At 41.2% G+C, this 23,552-nt stretch overlaps 1 protein-coding gene across 1 annotated transcript in view; it reads right to left on the bottom strand.

Moving 5' to 3' along the window:
• The window catches only part of asap1b (ArfGAP with SH3 domain, ankyrin repeat and PH domain 1b), an 82,279-nt gene that overhangs the window by 25,066 nt on the left and 33,661 nt on the right, over nt 1-23,552 (bottom strand). Inside the window, 10 exon segments of the mRNA XM_030756514.1 lie at nt 2,279-2,348; nt 2,476-2,576; nt 2,854-2,862; nt 3,457-3,543; nt 4,619-4,694; nt 5,937-6,022; nt 13,870-13,999; nt 14,199-14,248; nt 14,704-14,778; nt 18,506-18,651. Coding sequence (XP_030612374.1) covers nt 2,279-2,348; nt 2,476-2,576; nt 2,854-2,862; nt 3,457-3,543; nt 4,619-4,694; nt 5,937-6,022; nt 13,870-13,999; nt 14,199-14,248; nt 14,704-14,778; nt 18,506-18,651 — 830 coding nt within the window.

The following is a 23,552-nucleotide window of genomic DNA, read 5'->3' as shown; positions in this document are numbered from 1 at the left end:
ACAGCCGAGGCTGATAGGAACACCTTTGGTTTATTTGTTGAGGTATTTCAGTCTGACCTGCTGTCCCCGGAGTCAAGCTGTTAGCATAATGACAAATAATACACATCAGATGAGCATTACTGGTGCTGTAAACAGTTTGTAAGAGAAGTACATCTGCTCTGCTCTGTATTACAACTACAGACAATAAAGTATATAAACTCGCTTTCTCATCTCCTGTATGTGGTTTGTGGTGTCTTCCTCAAGCTCAGGTCCTCTACAAGAGAACTGGAAGTTTGAGGGTTTCTGCAGTGTCTAAGCGGTCACAATTTTAATCTACATGCAGCACAAATGTTCCTGTACACTCAGAAACCATGCGGTTAACTTGCAAAACGGAAGCAGACTGATGTATCAGTAGGTTTACATGATCTGCCAGTACAAAGATGCATTAGTATTATTGGCTATATGATGTCTGATTGGATAAGTGGAAGATGGATGGATGGAAGGATATCGTTATGAAACTTTTTTTGATGCCAGAGGTAACTTCTAATTGTTTTAAACACACTGCCATTAAACAGAGAACCTCTGGTTTCTTTGCTTACAGCAGAGCGGCACCACAACTCACAGCTAGCTGCTAACTACTGTGTGAAATATATTAGGGGAAAATTAGAAAATAAACATACAGCCACCCTACCATGTTCCCTTTACAAAGTAAGTAAAATATTGTAGGTGTATACAATCAATGGCCACTTTGTAAGGTATCCCTGTTCAACTCTTTGCTAACACACATTCCTACTCAGTCAATCACACTGCAGCACCTCACTGCATGTAGACCTACTGAAGTTCAAAATGATTTAAGTGACTCTGAATGTGGCATGGTTGTTGGTGTCACACTAGCTGGTCTGAGTATTTCAGAAACTGCTTATCTATTGGGATTTTCCCGCACAACCATCTGTAGCCCGAAAAAGAGAAAACATGCAGAGAGCGGCAGTTCTCTGGGTGAAAATGTCTTGTTGATGTCAGAGGAGAATGACCAAACTGCTTCAAGGTGATAGGAAGGCAACACTAACTTGAAAAACCACTCATTACAATCAAGGTATGCAGAAGAGCATCTCTGAATGCACAACATGTGGAACCTTGAAGCAGATAGGCGGCTAGTGTTCACACAGGCTCACCAAAACTAGGCAACAGAAGACTGGACTGCTGGTAGATTCAAATATTAGAGTCAGAATTTGGTTCTTGATCATGAGTTCACTGTATTTAAACTCACAGTCACCAATTCTCAGTCCAGTGGAGCAAGTTTGAGATGTGGTGGAATGGTAAAGTCGCATCTTGGATGTACATCTGCAGCAACTCTGTGATGCTATCATGTCAATATGGACCAAAATCTGTGTTTTTTTTTTTCTCTGCAGTTTTTTAATCCCAGATGCCCTTCTTGACCCCCCCCAGCAATTAATAAAACAACTTTAAAATAGATGTCTGGTACTGACTTGTCAAAGCTGTCTGAATTAATAAGTCAGCTAGAATTAATAGTATCTGCTAAATCTATTTTTCTGGACATTTTAATTTAAATGATATTAAAAGCCAAGTTAATATAGAAGGGTTAATTTGTTTGAGATGACCCCACTGACAAGTGAGTGCCAAGAGAAGAAATAAAAGCGTCCAAGTTTCATACTCATACTCTGACCTCTAAAACCATAATAAATACCTAAACAATGCACAATTTCCTGTCACCAGATGGACCACCCGAGCCTGATGAGACACCTGCCACTGCTCTGCCACAATTAGCTAAGAGCTACCGATTGTGCTAAGCCCCCTGACAGTCAAGCTGCTCCCGTGGGAGTTTGAGGCTCAGCAGGCGGTTATAGCTCCGTGACCGTCAGTATGACAGAATGAACCCAGATACGAGCCCGGTGTTAGAGTCCTGAGATCCGGAGCAGGAAAGAAAACATCGCACTGAAACGTGCCTGCTGCACAAGAGCAGCGGCAGTGACGCTGCTGCCAGCATATACAGCGTATGTTCACACTTGCTCTGAGATGAGTCACCGAGGCGCAGCAGGCAGTGGAGGGTGGGGGTGGGGTGGGGGGTCGGTATGAGGCAAGGTTGCCATGACAACCCATCTATGTCAATTCCACTGTGCCAGCCTCCAGACTGGGACACAAAAAACCCCAACACAACCTCCCTGCATGATCTTCTCCTTTTGATCTGCGCAGTCAGTGCTGAGGGTCACGGGGTTCATATGAGCAGCTGTGTCTCTCCCTCTCTATGTGTGTGTGTGTGTGTGTGTGTGTGTGTACTCACTGTGGCATGAGAGATGGTAAGGATGCCCCCCTTCACTGAGCACTGCCTCCTCTGCCACACCTTCCTCAGCCTGTGAGAGGCGGGGGTCCACACATTAGAGATTTCCTGCCTTTTCACTTTGTGCGCTTTAAATTTTTAATGCATCACGAACGGCGCACTATAGCACTTTTTAAATATTCGCTGTGTTAGCAGCTTACCCATCGCTCTTCTTCAGCAGGTAGCCTTTCTTCTCACTCCCAAACTCCTTGTTTCCCTGCAGCTGGTGCATGCTGTAGCCACCCTGTTTACTCTGCGAGTCCTGTGCAAAGCCACACAATAGCACGAATTAAACACTCGGCATGCACAGAACAGAGGGGCTACTTAATAAAGACATGCAACATGTATGCAGGCACACACATACAAAAAAAAAGGACTCTCTGACATCAAAGTGCTTGTCAAAACAAAGCCAGAGTGCAAACTGAAAATAAAAGAAGCTACAGGGCATGCTCTGCAACACCCCTACAGGGCCAAAGCACTCGACTGTCAAGCAGAAGAACACACAGTTGTCAGCATGCTCAACATGCATCAACACTTACTCTTCTAGACTTGATTCCAGACAAGCAGAAGGCAGAGAGGAGGGGGAGATAGAGGGGAGAGGCGTGAAAGATCCAGCTCAGGTGCGAAATGAGTGTGCTACCTGCCTGTGTGCCAACCAAACCTACAATCTTGTGTGTTTATTGTCTCAAAGTAGTGCTACAGAGAGAATAAATTAAATGTGAAAAACTGTATATATTGTTTCATGCAGACTGAGAGTGTGAACCGAGAGGGTGTGAGCTAACGCTTGGCCAAAGCAGCCTGTGCTGATAAGTAAAACGAGCCGGCAGTGCTGTTAAGTGTGTGAGTGTTGGGCAGCGAGTGGCTCTCCACTGAGCAGCCAGTGAGGCACAACGCTGGTCACCAGCAAAGCCTACCACACACTGGCTACCAGCATGGTACAGCACTGGGCACTCGCTCTGTGCTGCTGGAGACAAGCTCCAAACTTGGTGGTGGCCAGAGTGAGAGGACGTGAAAAGGAGGTTTCAGTATGACTGGGATTACTGAGTCAGGCCTGCTTTCAACCCAGTATAGCTGAGTTTGCGCTGGCCTGGCAAGTTGTGGGTTTAAATTTGGCTTCCTGCAGAAGGGCGTGACCTGCTTACCTCCTTCTGGTCCAGCTGGAGGGAAGATTTGATCAGATCTCGCAGGGCAGTCAGCTGCTTCTTCTCCTCGTCCTGAGTTTGTTTGATCTGTGGAGAGAGAAAAAAAACGCAAAAGTGAAGCAAAGATAACGACAGGAAAACAGAGAGGGATAATAATGTACTTTTACAGATACTGGCCCCTAGAACTTTGGTGTCCTTTATTTCTTTATTTTTTAATTTAACCTTTAGTTAACCAGGAACATGTGATTGTCGAGAAAATCTTTTTACGTGAGCGTCCTGGCCAAGAAAGACAGCCGTACAATCAGCAGAGTTGCATAAACTAGAACACACAGAAAACAATACACAACTTGACTACACTAAAATATGGCTGATAAAAATAAAATACGAAAACAACCAATTTCTACACTTCAAGGAAATGTCAATAAAATCATTGCCTAACAATATTCAGGCAAAACACTTGCAGCCTGAAGAAACTGTATGCAAGTCATCTAAAATCACCTTAAATTAATTCAGTGAGACTAGTCCCATAAGTTTTAGTCCTCAAAGTTAGTTTTCACAGTTACACATTTTCTTTTTGAAGATGCACTTTTTCTTAAGCAGCTTTCAAATAAAAATTGGGGTCCTTGTCAAGAGAACCAGGGTGGGGCACTGTCCAAAAGTGCACTTTTTCAGAAGAACACCACTTGTTTGGTTTAGGTGATGAGATGCAGTGAATGTGCTGAGCTATAAGCTGCGCCACTTTCACATCAGCACAAATCCGACCTTGTACTTTGGAGCTTAAAGATCAGATAATGTCTGTCCCAAAAGTGGCTGATGTCGGGAAACTTTCAGGACAAGTGTGTTACACCCAAAAACCTTTTACGGGTGCTGGATTTAAAAAAGAAACATCGAAATAAAAAAAAAGAGACAGACACTCAAGTGTAATTATATTTCCCAATACATCTAATTTAAGAGTGCCTGATAATCACATTTACTGGGAGAAATCAGGACAGTGCGGCTTTCGTTTTCCCAAATGTTGTCCTCTTTGGATATGTGAGGTCTAGTATTTTCCGAGAGTGACAGCGGGTGCAAATCTCAGGACAACATTCAAAAGTTTCTCTGAAAAATGAAACCCCTAAATGAGAATGAAACAAAACCAGAGGGAAGAGAAGCGAGTATTTACATTGTAGAGATCAGCTGCCAGCTTCTCGATGTACTGCTTCAGCTTATCCGCTGTCTTCAAGCCATCTTGGAAGAAACTGGAGGACAGAGATGATGCGTGAACTTCACTGGCATTAAAATTCATCCAGATGCAGATCATGTGATCAAATGTCATGTGTTATAGTGAGCTCTTATTGGCCTTTATGAAGGTCACAGAGAGAGAGATGGAGGCAATGTAATGTATAGCAGGGCTCGCTCTGGCACAGGAGTGCTGGGCAGATTTGCAGAGGCGCTTAGCACATCCTGAAATCCATTACAGATGTGTCAGCAGTACACACCTCGATACAGCTCTGCGGCAGCAAATCACCACTAATGACCTCCATCCTTCTCTCTCTGCCGACGCTTTCTTCTTTTCAAAACATACATCTCCCTTCCTCTTTTCATTATTTTCGCTGCCTCCTCTCTCTCTCTGTTTGTTTTCTTTCAGCCTCTGCATTGAGGAACCCACATCTCTCCTCCCACTCCAGCCTGCTCTCTGTGTCAAGTACTGTTGACTTTGCAAAGTGTCAGAATGCACAGTTTAAGTGTTTATACTGCAGTTTTAGAAAAGGATTCACCTCCTTTGACTTCTTGCACATTTTGCAGTGCTACATAGTTAGCAGTGGATTCATTTTACTTACTGTTTAATGTGTAATGTAACACCCATTATGACTACTGTTTATTTTATTGCAGAAATGAGGAAAACGTTAATATAACGCTACAGCTTTTAGCAGGTTTACTTTATGTGCAAAAAGATGTTTTGTAAGTTTCTTAATTGTAGAAATCAAATAAAGCCAAAGTGAACACAAACTATGTCCTTCCTCTCGAGCTGTGAGTAATCACATTTTCCTCAGCGCTCCATCCGGCAACCTTATGCTTCTAATCCATCACCACTGCAGTTTTTCTCTCCATCAAGGCCCAGGTTGGACAGATTAGCGGGGAAGTGTATTGTTTTGTCCCAGTATTATGGCAGGAACTAGTAACACTGAGAGACAATCTGTCATCCTGTCACGGGCCACGATTCTGGCGCGAAGAGCACCCACTTTATTTACCCGCCAAACCCCAGAGCTGTCAGAACATATCTTTGTGACAACCTGTGCATATTTATTTTATATATATATGTTACTGTGCACCCTGCAGAGCTGTGATTCATACAGGAGCAAGAAAATTGACATCAAGAGCTGCACATAACACAGAGTGAGGCAGCAACCTACTTCTTTTGAAAGAGTTTTCTTAGTGGGTGTGATGGACATGCCAGGAGAGCGTTACATACAGGTTAGGGGGATTAAGGTGGTACTTACTTGCACTGTGCGTGGTAATACTTAATTAAGTTCTGGAGGAGGTCCACTCCTTTCTTGGTCTTGATCTCGTTTACTTTGATCAGGTACTGCAAGAAGAGGAGAAGCAGAGTTCAGGCATGAGTTGAAATGTAGGGTATGTTTAAAGGATTTCTGGGTTTAATGAGGTATAACATGCCAGTGCTGTTCCACAGACAGTAAAAGCTTCTGCTTTGCCTTAGACACTTATAACATGTGCACTTTGCATTATGATAATCTCATCTGAGTGCACATATGTTCATGAGACCTTTGATGTGCAAGCCAAGCCTGCATTGACACTGTGGGAGCTGGGACCAGACAAACACTGTGAAAAATGCCTTGTAGAGCAGGAGAATACCATCCCTCTGCCTTGATCTAAATAAAGTTTCAAAGGGTGATGGGAAATATTTTACATTAGCATTATTTAAAAAAAAAAACAGCCTTTAGAGGAAGTGCTTTGTAGGCTGTGTGCTCTGTCTGGGTGTCTGCACTCAGAGCAAATGCCTTCAGATGATGCTCCCACCATACAAACAAATAAAAGAGGATCTTAATCTCAAACTAATCCTTCAGTGTGCCAATCCACAGAGATTTATAAAGAGTCACAGCTAAAGACCACTTTCAGCTCCACGGGAAATTTTAATCTACTACACAATGCCTCCCTAAAGCTTCTGATGCCAACATACAGTTTCAATTTGCTCCCCGTATTGTTTTCAGATGCATGTGTGCATTAGCATATGCGTGAATGCACGTGTATGCGCGGATATGTGTGTGCATGCGCGCACGTGGTGCCCCCCTCCCCCCGTCGTTTGCCTCACAGTGCCTGTTGGATGGAAGATTATCCACATTTTGTGTGCGGCTTGTGTAGGTTCAGTGTTTTGGAGAGAGCTGCCACATGTGCGCGTTTGGACTCTTTTGTGTGAATGAGCAGCGACGTTCGCACTGCTGCCGTGTCTGGGCAGAGTATAATGCGGCCTGCTGAGCCCTGCCTTTCCGCACTCCTTCACTGGCAGCGTGGGATGAAAAGGGTGAGAGAGTGAGAGCATCCTGTAATCTGGTGATTGAGTAACGGCGAAAGCGCGAGCGAGCAAGTGTGAGAGCGCACAACGGAGAGAAATGAGGTTAAGTGGGATGAACAGATTGTACCACTGACTGCAGCAACTGCCCTGCACACAACAACAGCTGCAGCGATATTTCCAGCCTTTGTGACTGTTGATTTAAGGGATTTCTTACTGATGATTATTGTAGCTCTTCTTTTTTTTTTTTTTTGGTAGAGCATTTTGTACACTTACAAAATGCTTCAGAATATGGATAAATCACCATTTTTTTCATTACAAAACACCATCAGGTTTAAATTCCACTGATGAAAGTTAGATAGTCAAGGTGAATAACGTAATCTGATCCAAGAGTTACGCAAAAGTAAATAAATAATCCCAAACAGCCAGTTATAATTGAGCGACAGTAACAGGAACCTCCCTAAACGCAGTTTACCTCATCTTACAGCACATCTGAACAACACTGTGAAACAATGATGAAGACATAAAAATCCATCGCCCAGCCAACTCATGACATACATTATCTGAAGTGGCTTGACATCTCTGAATATAAATATTAATGAGTCCACAGGCGCATCAGCAGCCAGTGGGTCGTCCAATTTTCAAACTCCTTGCATTCAGCCTCTACTATGAGCTATATTTGACCTGAAACTGATCATTTATTCACAGAAGCAAGCCAGTTATATTCTCATTATAGTGCTTTCAGATTTTTGCTGGGTTTTTTGTGGGTTTTTTTTTTTTTTTTTTAACACATAAATATATTCTTGAAACCACAAAATCATCAAACTGCCGTTTTCAGTGAGGCTGGTTTAAAAACAAGTGGCCAAAACCACAAAGACGTTTTTATCCTGCTCAGAGGACTCCTGAAGGGCTGGGAGGACAAAGGAAATCAACATGAATCAGCACAAACATCCAATGCTCTCAAGAATTTTAAAATCAAATATGGGACTGAGCGAGCCAGCGAAAGAGGAAGTCAGAGCTAATGCAATGTGGGAGCTACAACTCGTCTTTGGCATCTAGCATCAACTGGAGGCGGATTGCTAAATTGGATAATGTGATGGTCTTCTGGAATCAAGCAAAGATAAATCTCTTTCAAGTGCTGGTTCAAACATTTCTGCAGTAGTGTATAAAACACAACGTGAAAGAAAGCACCACGTTGAATCTGCAGATGATCAAAATTCAATTCCATTTTATTTACATAGTGCCAAATCACAACTGTAGTCACTTCAAAGTGCTTTATATTGTAAAGTAAAGACCCTACAATAATTACAGAGAAAACCCCGACAATCAGATGACCTCCTAATGAGTAAGCACTTGGTGACAGTGAGAAGGAAAAACTCCCTTTTAAAAGGAAGAAACCTCCGACAGGACCAGGGTTAGGGAGGGGCACCCGTCTGTTATGATTGGCTGGAGGTGAGGGGAGGCAGACAGGACAAAAGACACACTGTGGAAGAGAGCCAGAGATTAATAATAACTAATGATTCAATGCAGTGTGGTGTATAAATACATAGAGTAAGAACAGAAGTCAATGACAAAGAAAACTCAGTGAATCATGGGAAGCCCCCAGCAGTGTAACTAAGGGATGGTTGAGGGTCACCTGATCCAGCCCTAACTATAAGCGTGATTAAAAAGGAAAGTTTTAAGCCTAATCTTAAAAATAGAGAGGGTGTCTGTCTCCCGAATCCAAACTGGAAGCTGTTTCCACAGAAGAGCTGAAGGGGCCTGATTAAGGAGGATTTTAAATTCAATTCTGGATTTAATAGGTACCCAAATAAAGAGAAGCCGATATGGGAGAAATATGCTCTCTCTCTTTCTAGTCCCTGTCAGTAGTCTTGTTGCAGCATTTTGGATCAGCTGAAGGTTTTTCAGGGAGTTTTTATGACAACCTGATCATAATGAATTACAACAGTCGAGCCTAGAAGTAATAAATGCATGAATTAGTTATTTAGCGTCAGTCTGCGGCAGGATGTTTCTACTGGAGGCCAAGGTAATGCCATCCAGAGTAAGTATCTGGTTAGACACCATATTTCTAAGGTTTTTAGGGCCAAGGACAGAAGTAGGAAATTAGAGGTCAGACAGGCCTTTATGTCTTTAAGACATTCCTACAGTTTAACTAATTGGTGTGTGTCATCTTGATTTATGGATAGATAAAGCTGGGTATCATCTGCATAGCAGTGAAAATGTATGCAATGCTGTCTGTCTAGTAATGCTGCCTAAGGGAAGCATGTATAATGTAAAAAGCTTCTTACTTTCTTTTTTGACATTTGAAACTATTTTTTCTGTTCAGGAATCCAAGTAAACAACTGTAATTTAATCAAAAAAATAATAAAAATCTTGCTCTTCTGAAGTATTTTATTACTTCAAAATATTACTGGACATAATGACTGTACTAATTCTTTTTCACTTCCTTTCCATTCTGAATCTATTTTACCACTTATCTGATTCATTAAATATTTGTGAGTGGCATAAAAATACTTACTAAAACCTCAAAGTCCAATGTATTAATAAGTTTTTAATTTACTCCTTACCCCCCTTTGCACCAGCATTTTCAGCCGCATCTGTCTGCAGCTCTTACCACCAGCAGCTGCACAGAAGGAAATGGTTTTGACTATCTGGTGAACTTAGTGTGAAGTCAGAAGAGACTAAAAACAGGACTTTAAAAAAATATATATATATGTGTGTGTGTGTCATATAAACTTGAGTGCGGTGATCTCACATAGATATATACTGTATAGTTAAAAAAAAGGGAGGAAACTATCGAGCTTCTGAAGTCCCAGAAAGTGTTAATATTAAATCTTGTGTGCTCCACATAATTTCTTATGCATTCAAATGAATCGAACAACGCACAAAGCCACCACATTGTGGTGAGTGCTCAGCTAATTGAGGTTTATTTTTACCTTGGTTTGTCCTGAGATGTTTTGCTGCATGCAAACGTTTGATTTGCATACTAAGGGAGCGGATGACTCCTGCTGATAGCAATGCTACGTCTTAAGCGTAAAAACAGCATGAATTTAATTGTAAGACATTCAGAGGTGAAAATAAACTTGATTAGTTGAGCTCACTCCATTAGGCGCTGGCTATGTGCAGCTGAAGTTGTCAGTGAAACACACACAATTAACAAAATACCATCTTAATAAAGTTTAAGGGGACCTTAGCAAGTTGAGTTTCCAAAAAGAAAGTTTTTAAGAAACCAGAAATTAAATGTAAGTCTAAGTCAAAGTGACATTGAGGTCAAATGCATGCTAGCTTCTCCAAAAACTGAACAGAACAGCCAAGAGGATTCGCAGCTGGTATTAGCCGATTAAAAGCTGTGACTAGTAGAGCCAAAACTATAATAAGATAAGGACTTGTTAGCATACTGAGGGAGTTGGTGAAACTACCTGTGAAACATTAGCATATTAGCATGTACAGTCATGTGTAAAAGAAAGCACACCCTCTTACAGTTCTAAGGTTTTATGTATCAGGACATAATCAAAAATAATCTGGCCTTTACCAGGTTCTAAAATTGTTTAAATACAACCATAGACGAACAACACACAACACACTGTGCCAGTTATTTAAAAAAAAAAAAAAAAAAACACTAAGTCAACATACAGAAGCAATATGTGAAAAACGAAGTACACCCCATGATTTAAAAGCTTGTAGAACCACCTGTAGCAGCAATAACTTGAAGTAATAGTTTTCTGTATGACTTTATTGGGGTCTCACATTGTTGTGACACACAGCGCTCTTAAGGTCTCACCATAGCATTTCAGAGGAGTTCATGGTCGACTCAATGACTGCAAGGCGCTCAGGTCCTGTAGCTGTAAAACAAGTCCAAATCATCACCCCTCCACCACCGTGCTGACAGATGGTGTGAGTCATTTGTGCTGATACGCTGTGTTCGGTTCTCTCCAAACATGGAGCTGTTAAATTATGGTCTAACATATCCACTTTAGTCTCATCTGTCCAAAGGACATTATTACATTCGTGTTGTGGTTTATTCAGATGCAATTTTGTAAAAATTAGCCATGCTGCCATGTTCTTTTTAGAGAGAAGAGGCTTCCTCCTGGCAACCCTTCCAAACAAGCTACACTTGTTCAGTCTTTTTTCTAATTGTAGCTGATGTCTTTCCTCCTTTGCATTTTATTAACACACATCTGAATGCTCCAGACCAGCAAACTGGCAAAATGTCTGCTTCCTGTAGAAGCAGTAAAGGTGTGGTTAGGTTTTCACCCATTGTTTCTGTAATTTGACCTCATTTTAATTAATGAATAATGACATGGTATAATATGTCAACTGTTGTTGTTCATCTGAGGTTGTATTTAAATAATTTCAGCATCTGGTAAGGATGGTTATTTTTATTACGTCCTGATACGTAAAACCTTAGAACTGAAAGATGGTGTACTTGAGCTCTTAGCATGTAGCTCAGCCTTACAGAGATTTTTAATATTCCCGTGTGCTCATGTCTAGCTTTAGAAGTCACTGGAAAACATCACTGGTAATTAAATATGACTTGATCAGCCATTCAGTACATGCTTTGTAACAGAATAAGTTGGAAGACAGGTGGGAAATGTGGGCAAGAAAATACTTGAGAGCCACAGTGAGAAGGGGGCAGATGAGCATGGCAGGGCACAAAAGAACTGCAGTGAGTTTTGTAGTGAATAATTCACACAGCCAACAGCAGTGCACCAGCCATTGGTCCATTATGTAAAAAATCCTACCAGGATAAAACAGTGAACGCAGCGTAGGCGTCACCACCCACCACCAGAGACATTTTTGGCAGAGCAGAGTGAGCTCTAACAGTTTGTTCTGATTCTCATGGGCACATAAGGAGCTCGCAATTGTTTTACACTTAAATCTGGCTGTCAGATTTCTTTAAGTTCAGTCTTTGTGCACTAATATCAAACAGAGTTAGAACATGTTTAACAGCAAAGATGTTCACGGCACCAGATGAACATCTGAAAGCACTTAAAAGACAAACGTTGATTGTTTAGTAAGAGCTCAAATATCTAACTTATGTCATCAACTGTTTTTTCTTCTAAATCATATCCTCTGACATGCAATCACTGTAACAACCAGTTCAGCTCCAGTGCTGACAAAGACAGAAAATACATGCCTTTCTCTTGCATTATTGTAGGTACAGCTGTATCTTTTAGTGCAACTGAAATCCTACACATGTTGCTGCACATTACAAAATCACTCAAATCAACCCACAAAAATTGCTACTTTAAATTCTGCTTAAATACACCATTAATAAGAAGAAACTCAAGGATCCCAACTTTAAACTTGCCAATATAGGTAATGTACAGTACTGCGCAAAAGTCTCGAGCCACCCCTCGTTTTTTATATTTTGCTAGGAAAATGGGAAATCTGTACAGCAATTTATTGAAACATGCTAAAACACATGGAAATACAGTATAAAAGGGAAAAGCAGAGTTTGCACAATCCTAATGAGCTTGAAAGTTAATATTTTGTGTGACCATATTTATTCTTTAATACAGCCTGAACTGTCTGAGGCAGCTGTCTTGTAATTTCTTTAAGCAGTCTTTCAGGAAGAGTTCTCCAGGCTTCTTGAAGGACATTCAAAGCTCTTCTTTGGATGTTGGCTGCCTTTTGTTTCGTCAAGATGATCCCACACCGCTTCAACAATGTTCAGGTTCTTAGGAAGCCAATCTATGACTGACAGCGTTACACTGTGTGTTTTTCTATCCTGGTATGCTTTTACTGCATTGGCAGTGTGTTTTGGATCATAGTCATGCTGGAAAATGAAGCTATTGCCAATCAGATGCCTCCCAGATAGTAGATCAAAAACTGATGGTCCTTTTCTGCATTCATAATTCCATCCGTTTTGACAAAATCCCCAACCCCACTGGCTGTGCACGACATGTTGGGTGTGTACTGTAGTGTTGACAAGGGGCTGTCTGCATAAGTAGTGTTTATGGATGTTATTGTAGATGTTTTGCATGTTCAGTCACAATGAGTTGCTCCATTCTGTTTTCAGTTTGTTTGCTTGGACGTTTTATTTTTAACCTTCATGGTATCTTTGGGTGTTCCCGCGCTGACACAACTCTAACATAAAGTTTTCTTGCAGCGTGAACCTACAGTCTGCGGCAAACTTCGACAAAAAACAAAAACATGCTTTACCCCATGTTGCAAAACCCATCAGCTGGGATTCTCCCCCCACAGGCTGTGGACTCTCCCGACGCCACTGATGAACAAGATTACCAACCCTGTTTGAGCTCTGTGGTTGAACTTTGCTTTTATATAGAGGCAGAAGGAAAAAAAAGAACTTGATGGTAATTTTGGAAAATATGTTTCTGTAACTTAATTCCAGGTCTCAGTTGTGCTCCTCCTCGTCCCTCTGGCTGCTGGAGCGGCTGTTCGGCTAAACCCTGTGTTTGATGTGAACACACCATAATACAGCGGTTCTGGTAGGATGTAGCCAACCAGAGGAAAAATATGAACTGCATGAAGTTGAATGAGCCATTTAATGTATTTATTTAGAAATTTCAATAAACAATAGTTTGTCGATGCTTCTTTGCTGGCCTTTATTTCACTAAAATTCAACTTGGATCCTTTTTTTAAGTAAAAGATAGAAGTGGAGAAGACTAGTGGATATGTTGGAGTATTTTTTTTCTATGCCACTAAGACAAGACCTTTTATTTGTTTACTTGTTCAAACCTAGCTTGAACCCCCCCCATTATTTGGTCACAATTATTCAGTTTTGCTTTTTTATCTTTATTGTTAATAGTTGATTAAAAACTATGGGGTCTGAACTTTTTTCATCTTCTAAAGTTGGGGCATGGCAGAAAAGGTTTGAGAACCGGTGCTCGAATACTCGTCTCCTTCAAATACAGAGCTGTTAGAGGTATATAAAGGCTTACCTCACACATCTGGAGCTGAAAGAGACGCCGTTCCTTCTCCATTTCCTCTGCGATTTCAGCCCCAGTGATCTCTGTGCGGATCATCCCGTGCTGCTTGGCATGCTCTCGTTTCTCCTTCTCTATTTTTGTACTAACACAAAACAAAGGACGAGTCATTATGTGGCTGCATTTCTCATAGTGACTTTATCTTTAGTTCACATTAGGCTTGTGTGCAGTAAATTCTATGATACTCCTTAAGGGCCCCAGCAGTATTGCTGCAATATCAGTAATGATCGATTCATAATGATAAATAGTGCAAATACAACAGCACACTTAAGTTATACACTTACAACTTGGCTTCGTAGTCCTTCCATGCTTTGTCAAAGGGCTTCTTTATGTCCTGCAGAAACACAGAAGAACAAGAATCAGCAAACTACAAAGAGGTCACAGGAGGGACGGAGTTATTTGAAGAGTTGGATCGCTGCTTGAGGCCCAGCAAATGCGTCGCTACACTCACGATTTATGGCCTCAGTGCCCAACGAGCACCCACGCCCCTCCATGTACCTCAAACATCAAGAGTTCATGGCCCAGTTATTCACCTCAAATGCAACACAAAAGCAGTGTTTACTTCTGGGAGATTTACAGTGTGATCTTTTTTAAAAGGAGAGTTCTTCTCTAAACTCCCTCCTCTTACTCACAGGCGCACAAGCTGAAATGGATAGAGAGATGTGCCGTGCCCTCCCGAGACGTACAATTAGGGGGCCCGGAAGACTCAGGACAGAGAAAGACCAAAAAAAAAAAAAAAAAAAAAAACAGGAGGAGGAGGAAGGGAAATAGTTTTAGAGTAAATCTTACCCCTTTCACACCTTTCAGATCACCCTTCAGCAGCGAGTCCAGGGTGAAGATCACATTGTGGCTGAGGCTCTGGAGCTGAAAGAGACAAGAGGAGGAGGAGGAGGGAGAGGATGGACGCAGATTTATAATAAGGAGAGAAAACATGGTTCGTCTATCATACCATACTGTCAGACGCTGACGTTAAAGGTACTGCCAAGTAAAACCACAAAAAGAACCAACAATAAAATTATATTACAAACAAGCATTGTCTGTGTAGCCAAAGCTCGATATAACTCACTCCTCTGTGCCATAGATATGTCCAAAAGTATTAAAACACTGGCTGAAATGTTTCTTACTCATGTGCATGGTGAGTTATAGTTTTTTGTTGTTTTTTTTTTAAACCATAAATACACTGTAAGTTACAATTTTGCTACTAAACCTTAAGTCACTAGAGAATCAAATGTTTATTTACTGTAACCCTCAGCTGAAAATAGGTCCTGCTAAAATCCCCGAATACTTCTTCAGTAACACCTACTAAAAACTGGGGTATGTGTGTGTGTGTGTGTTTGTTACAGTATTGTTTGGCCTGTGTGTGATGTTTATAAGGTTTTGTACATGCATAAATGCAAAAAAAAAAAAGGTAATTTTAGCCCATTGCTAGATGGTTGATAGGCAACACGATGACGTTATAATATATGATATAGATAAGAACCTTCAAGGGCCTAAGATGTACCTGTGTGCCAAGTTTGGCTTCTGAACACCAAACTGTGTAGGAGGAGTTTGCAAACAAATACACAAACACACGCATTATAGAAAGTTTTTGCCACAGATATGGTGATATCAGAATATATGTTGTCCATATATGCTGATAATGGACTGACTATTATACAGAGGAAGAAACTTGGGGTAAATGCTGCCAAATAGAGAAAAAAAACAAAAAACAATAATGGCGTCAACACATTGTTGACAAGCAGAACAGCTCCACTCCATTATTTCAAACAGTCTCAGCACTTGTAGCAGAGCAGCATCACAGCTGTGCAGATGGCGGGACATAAAAATCAGTATCAACATCAGCCCAAAAAAACTCCAAAAATAAACAAGTAACAGTCTGGCTGTACATATTACACACACACCACGAACATTAACGTTTAGACACATCTTAGGCTGCCTGGTGGGTGCTACTGTGTCCACGAGATCTGTCACTTCCATGCCTCTCATTCACTGTCTATGTAGCCAGCTATGCAATGCATTCTGGTATTGTGGGGCTGTATTTCCAGAGATGGGACATTTGCATAAAGTATATAAAAGCATAAAGTCTAGATTATTTTATGCAAATAAATGACATCTGATATGGAAACATTTGAGGTGACAGACACGACAAACTTTGAATCTATTCGTTGTCAGGCTGCAACTCATTCATCACCGCAAATGTTTTCAGAAACACATTTCGCTGAACTTTTTTTTTTTTTTGGATCATACGAGAATGTTTGCAAGCAATCAGCCATGCTGGTTACATCTGGATATCATACTGAAGAGAGCCCAAAGGAGGTGATCGTCCAATCAGTTGCAGCTCAGTGTTTGCATGGCTGCAGAAGTGGGAGAGTACCTTTCACACTTCTGGCATAACTGTCTAGTGCAGGGATGGGCAATTAATTTTATCAGGGGCTACAATTAGGGCCTAATAGTAGCATCTACTCTTACCAGTAGAAGTTTATAAAGAGATAAAATAAAATTAGCACAGCCCACCACAATAGTGCCAGTTTCCCATGTTGCAAAAATGAATTGCCCACCCCTGGTCTTGTAGCTCATACCATCAAACGTCCAAAGCTGGGAGGCGGAGCCTCCAATATTTATCCAATATTTATTCCCCCTTTTAGACCCGCTTTTGGTTTCCACTATTCCAGTTAGCACTGCTCAGTTTACCTGCTAAAGACTGCAAATCGCCAACTTTGTCTGCTACTGGGTCATGGAGTGTTTAATACAACTTTACTGGGGGCTAGACTATAATGGGAACTGACAACCAGTTCCAATTCGCTCCGTAAATCAGGATTAGTTACATCTAACATGGCAGTGGAGTTTTTGCACACCTGAGTCACATACAAGCCTTCCACATTATGTTCACTGAAAGCTAAAAACATAGGCAGGCCTATTTTCCCCTCACGCAGAAGAAGAAGAAGAAAAATCAATAAGCAAATTGATAAAGAATCTGTATTGATGAAAGTAGAGAGCGTGAATTACAACCAAAGTGTGGGCCGTGAGACTAAAAAAAAAAGAAAAAGAAAAATGAGCTGAAAGATGGTGAAACACTCCTACAGATAAATACAAACCACCCCTTCCACTTTACACACAGGCCTTTGAGCTCATCAATATAACATCACTGATTATCGCAGCTTTAAAGCATTACATCTTCAGTGAGGATCTTTGGATTTGAGAGGGGGGGGGGGGGGAGAAAGAAACAAAACAGGACCAGCCTTGTTTTTTAACCTTCACTGCACTTTATCAACACATTCCTGCTGCAGCTGACCGAAGAAATGAGCAAACACAATAGGAAAACTCCTGCCAAAAAACAGCACACACGCAAGTTAGTCTAATAAAAAAATAAAATAAAAATGACGTTTGCAGCAGCTCGAGTTGCCATGGCTAGGCTCAGCAGCTCTAACCATTAGGATCAGCAAGGTCGTTCACAGCACTGCTAAGCATTTAAGTCCCTGTTGTTGTTAGCCAAGTCCACACCGACACACTGCAGCGGTCAAGGAAGTAAACAATGCTTAATGGGCGCTAATGTGCTTCTTAAGTGCCTGTCTTGCATATGGCTAATGTCAGAATCAATCTTTCACTGGCCGGCTGCCGATGTGCTCTAACAGCCGTCCTGGAAACTGTCACTGTCTTCTCAGAAGGAAAGTGGAGAGGAAGATACAGGAAAGCTGGCTTTATCTGTTTGCAAAATCCTTAAATTTCAGTTGATGGCACATGTAGGACATCTAGGGCAAGCGCTACTCGTCAATACTCATTTGTAGTACACGCATATACCAGCTGCCCTCAAGGTACCGTTATTGAAGTCTGAAAAATGCACTCAATGAAATGAAATAAAGGCAAGGGGCACACGGAGACAGGAATGGACACAGATAATTTCAGTTTCAGTATGCAGGCAGCTCAGACAGGTGAGCGATTTAAGGTGGTTTCTACATGGACACACACATACACAAACATGCATGCAGTTGTTCCTGGTGCTGCCAAGTGTATTTATGGAGTCTAATCTCGCTGTCAGCCACACAGGAAGAGAGAGAGCGTGAAAGAGAGAGGGAGCGGGGTCTGGCTCTCCTTCCAACAACAATCACTCACAGAGGATTCAAACAGGACACATTATTCAACCGAAACGTCAGGGGAAATCCACGGCAGGCAGATAAGAGCCCGTCTGGAAAGGAAATAAATAAATAAAAATACAAGGCCCTGAGGTGGATAAAGTCGCAGTCAGCTATACTGCCCGGCCGTGATTATGGTTTTGACTGTATAGGCGAATTGTACACAAGAGTAGAGATTGATGAACATGTATTATTCAGCTGGAACCTGTACAGACACATAACTCTGGTGCTACCTGCTTCATCTAAACCTTTCTGCTTTCTCCACTCTCTACCTTTAACCTAATTTAATCCTAATCTGAGCCCTAACACCAAGTCTTAACCCACTTATCCAAGTGAAGACAGGAAAAGTAGGAGTGTATGGAAAGGATTCCTCTTTCTATCCTTGTGAAGACAGGGCCAGCCGTAAAAGCTCTCTAAGCCATTTATTTTAATGACACTGAGTGTTGACATGCTGGACTCACCAGGTTCTTCAGGAGGGCAGACAGCTCCTTGGTGAGGGAAGAGAACTTGACGAAGGCTGTTCCCAGGTCGGGGTTGTCCCGGCTGATGAAGTTGCTGCCAAACTTGTCCAGAGCTTGGGCGTAATTTTCTTCATTCTGGACATGGTCTGTGTAAAGAAAGGCCAAAACCTGTGGTCAGTTTTTCCTCTCTCGACTTTTAAGGACATCCTGGCAGGAAATACTGCGGGTGTCTTCCTGCAGGTGCACAGACAGTGATCCAGTAATGTCTTATATATGTTTTTTAATCAGTTTTAGGGTTTAGCAGTTTAAGACTTCTTGAAGGCTCTCTTAGTATTGGAGAGTTGCAGTAGATCAAGAATAGAAAGTTGGGGAACCAGTCCAGAGAGCAATCACATCATATGCATCCCAACTACTCAGCCATCAGACCACCATTTTCAGCACTTTTCAAGCTTTTGTATAACAACATATTTAATAGTTGTTATACTAGCGTGGTATGAAAACCATTGTATGTAAGAGCTGGTACACAAAATTTAACCCCTATATTGTTCTCTTTCCTGTATTTTGTTAGTGACTAAGTACAGCTGTGACCTCAGTAACAAATGCTATAGAGAAAATCTAGAGATCCTTTTACAGCTTTCATAGAAAGATCAAAGAATTGAGCTAAAATAACCTCTGCAACCTACTCAGAGGAGAGCAGCTAGCTTGCATTATGGGGAGTGTATGATACAACTTTATGTGGATGCTCACATTAAGTTTTAAATAATAAATTCACCATATGTTCAAGTAATCCCTGGGATCTAAAAGCTCAGGCTTTCAGACTGCTTCAGGTGCTCCATTTTAATGATGGAAATGAGAGGTGAAATCCCTAATATGGTCATCTCAAGCATACAGCTGACTCCGAGCACAGAAGCCCAACCCACCTGCTGTTCAAACTTTCTGTACGCAATAGGCAGCCAATCAGAAGAAAGTTGGCTTAAGGGCTCAGTCACATTGGAGTAAACATAAAACAGCAAAGTCCTTGTGACTAAGGAAAGAAAAAATTGGTAGTTGCAAAATGATTGCATTGAGTCTTTTCTTACTCAGCTTGCAAATAGTTGCAGCAACCAACTGGTTGCCTAGAAGTTGAGCGCGCAACACCCTCAACCTCTGGTCAACCACTTCCAATCGCAAGGTGGCTGCACAGCTGACCTGCTGGAAGCCAATCTGTCTCCAGAGAATTGTGATCTGACAGACTGACTACAATCACTCTCAGACAACTGTAAACCTTCACTAGTCTAAGTGCCATCTAAATTTACAAACGCAGACAGATTGCCAACACACTGAAATCAATCTGAGTCAGCCTGAACAGATGAATGCAATTTGTTTGCAACTCGTCTCTTTGCAACCAGTTGCCAACTGGTTGTATCTTGGTTATAATAATATATAAAAGCAAGGTTGTCAAGTGACTACATCAATTTGTAGTTAAATTGCCATCCAGCAGCAACTATGCAACTAATTGTGGAGGAATTTCTGATTCAAATCTATGAGGTTCTGGCTGGACTCTGAATATAAGTAGTTAATGTGAATTTCTATGTATGTAGAGGGCAACAGATTAGTCACTCTGCATATTATCACAATCAGATTGCATGTAATTGCCAACCTGACCATATTTAATCACAAACTGACAGCAGACTGACTCAGTCTTAAGTAGTTCATGTGACCCGGTCCCTGTCTTCGAAACAACCATTTCAAAAGGCAACATGATCACAACTTCAGTGCACACACCCACAATAATTTGTGGTCATGCCAGGGTCTCAAACCACCATTTTCCCCAGTTTGGCTGTAGCATAGAAGGAGAGGAGCTTGTTTCAGATAAACTAAGGGGCCGCATTAAGATCCAGTATAAGAAAAATAAGGATTATTTTGATCCATTAATCATGCAAAGCTACTCTAATAGATTCAAAGAAAAAAAAATATGCAGCTGCAGCTTAAGAGGTCTGCTGTAAATCCTTAAAACAAAATCTGTCCATCATTCCTGACAGTAGTATTGCAGGGCAATGCTCACAAAGTGGAATACTCCTTTTAAGCAAATGTCTGGGACTCACAGTGTCAGTCAAAGTGAAGAAAGTTTTCCAGAGTACCATAAAGTTAAACTTCTTTATGGAATCAAGTTCAGTTTTGCACATATTTAGGTCCTATGAACTGGATGACAATTGGAGAATTTTATACATTTAGAATCAAAACGGTCCTAAAGGCACCAACAGCTTATATTAAAGAAAGTGAGAAAGAAAGTGCATGGATAGAGAATGTATTTTGATCAGGCATCTTTTTTTTTTTTTTTGATCTCAAAGGTAACAGAGACACACACCTGAAACAAACAGAAGTGTAAATCTTTCCTAGGGATGTTCTTAATAACACAAATGTGGCAGAAATATTCAACAATATTTCCTGCAGTGGAATGTTCCTTCAACAGAAGAGCAACACAACCAATAAAATAAGACACACGTGGCCTTGGCCCATGACTACTGACTCCCGAGAAACTTTGTTTTATACATTTTGACAAGAGTCATCTTTATACACAGTTAATGTCAATATAACAAGATGTGTTGTTCTCAGGGTCTGTGAAACTCCCCGGGAGCCGTCAGTCCAAGAGCACAATCCATCTGTCACTGTCATTACGTGGGAGAGGAGGTGGAGGAGGACGTGTTTAGACTGTTGCCAAATCTAGAGAGGAGACCTGGCAGGGAGGTCAGGTGAGACTAGAAACCTACAGAGCTTATTCCCCACAGCAATTTCCCCCACATTTTGGACGTTCGGCATAGTGGAAACTCAAAGTTCAAACAGTCCTGTAGCTACTGAGGACATTTTGTATTTTCTGTGGTGATTTTCTGGGGATTTATGAGGTTTAGGAGCCCAGCAGGAAAGGTGTGGGTTCTAGTGGAGGGGTAACACAAATATAGAAGGGGTTCAGTTTTTCTTGAATGTGAGGTGATGTATGAAAGCTTCAAGTTCAAGTTCTTAAAATCCTTACAATTCAAATTCTTACATTATTTCATGAAATCAAGTCAGTGAAATTAACCCCTAATTTTGCTCTCTGCTGCTTTCCATACCAGTGTGATTTCTACATGGATGAAATAAAAAATTTAAGCAAACAGAAACTAGCCGCCTGGAAGACAGCCATTTTGCAGACTACATTAGGCATCTACATCTGAGGCAACGTGATCTCATCGCGCTTCATATAAAATCGGAGCACCTGCTGCTGCTTGCTGTTGAAGTTGTAGAGGAAACTTGTGCTGATAACGCAGTGGTTAGCACTGCTGCCTCACAGTTAGAATACCATCTGGAAGGCCTGGGTTCGATTCCACCTTGGCCCAGGCCTCTCCCTCTCTCTGTGTGGAGTTTGCATGTTCTCCCCGTGCTTGCGTGGGTTTCCTCCGGGTACTCCGGTTTCCTCCCACATTCCAAAGACATGCACTTACTGGGGTTAGGTTAATTGGCTATTCTAAATTGCCCATAGGTGTGAATGTGTGTGTGAAAGGTTGTTCGTCTCTCTGTATTGGCCCTGTGACAGGCTGGCGACCTGTTCAGGGTGTACCCTGCCTCTCGCCCTATGACAGCTGGGATAGGCTCCAGCCCCCCCGCGACCCTGAACAGGATAAGCGGAAGCGAATGGATGGATGGATGGATGGACTTGTGCTGATAAGCAAATAAGCAAAACAGCTCACAGAAACATGACGAAAGATTTAAATAAAACCTTATCTTTGGTTTTGCTACTTGTGCAAAAGAAGACTGCCTCTTAATAAATGGATAACTTTCTTGTCTTTGTGAAGAAAGCGTAATAGGGCACTAATAAAATAGGTGATTGCATTTATCTTGATTTTATTAATTATTCAGTAAGCACTGCTGCTTCTGACACTTCAAAGTGTCTTTGAAGATGTTTTGATGCAAGCTCAATAATCCAGGTAAGGAAATCCCCCAAATTTTGAATTTTCAGGCTCATCTGACTGCCGGTTTCCCCAACCTTAGAAACAGTACAGTTGCACAACGACTGACACCACTGACTGATGGGCCTTGGGTTCAGTGTCGTGATCAAGACTGAAGAAGTCACTTGGATGATGAAACATTTTTCCCACTGAAAACATCCAAATGAACGACATAATATTTCTGAAAATTCTAAAAAGCTAATATGCTAATGCCGATCCATCATTGTCAACAAATAGAGAAAAACAGAAGGAAGACATTTCAGTGCATAATGCTCATCATACACTCTGACTTCATAGTTAACTATCCATTTAAAAATAACCTTAACATTTTTAAAGTTCTAAAAATAAAATGGGTTAGGTTAAAAATATAAATAAAAACACTCATAAGAAGACCTTATGATATAAATAAGTATTTCACAGTGATTTAAAAGAAGATAGTGACAAAGCGAGACAGAGTTTCTCACTCAGGCTGCTCCACATGTGAGGATCCCCCCCTAACAGCATTTGTTTGGTCATCTTTCATTTTGTTTTGTTTTTTTTAATTATGTGGGAAACGGTCCACATGCTCCTGCGTGAGGATATCAGGCATCCCACTGGCCGCTGTGGGGGCATCAGTTATGATATGGATTCTGGCACCATAAAGACTTTAAAAAGAAAGAAATAAAATTCTAAAACTAATGATCATCTGAGTGTTAAAACTCAGTAAATTCCTCAAATCATAGCAGGACTACTCTCTATCTAGGACTGTCAGATCTATGACAGATATTCTAAAACGCTCTAATGTAATTAATCATGATTTTAAACCATTTTAAGCAAAAAATGAATACAATTAAAAACAAGGGTTAGTTTTGGGGTTAGGATTAGCCTCGAGGCTTCTGCAGCTGTAAATCTTCCTCCTCTTGCTCTGTCTGCCAGACTTCAATGCGAAACATGACAATACAGTGATAAGAAGTGGGAAATAATGAAATCAAAGCCTATGATGATAAAAAACATACATATATTTCCAAATACAACTTTCCAATTTCCTCACCACACCAATGATACAATTCCTGTTTGAAAACAGTGAAAAGCAGCAGGAGAAGTAG

The sequence above is a fragment of the Archocentrus centrarchus genome, chromosome 20 (assembly GCF_007364275.1).
Source record: "Archocentrus centrarchus isolate MPI-CPG fArcCen1 chromosome 20, fArcCen1, whole genome shotgun sequence".
Lineage (NCBI taxonomy): Eukaryota > Metazoa > Chordata > Actinopteri > Cichliformes > Cichlidae > Archocentrus > Archocentrus centrarchus.
Note: the sequence above shows the minus strand (reverse complement) of the source record. Positions and strands in the feature narration are given on the sequence as shown.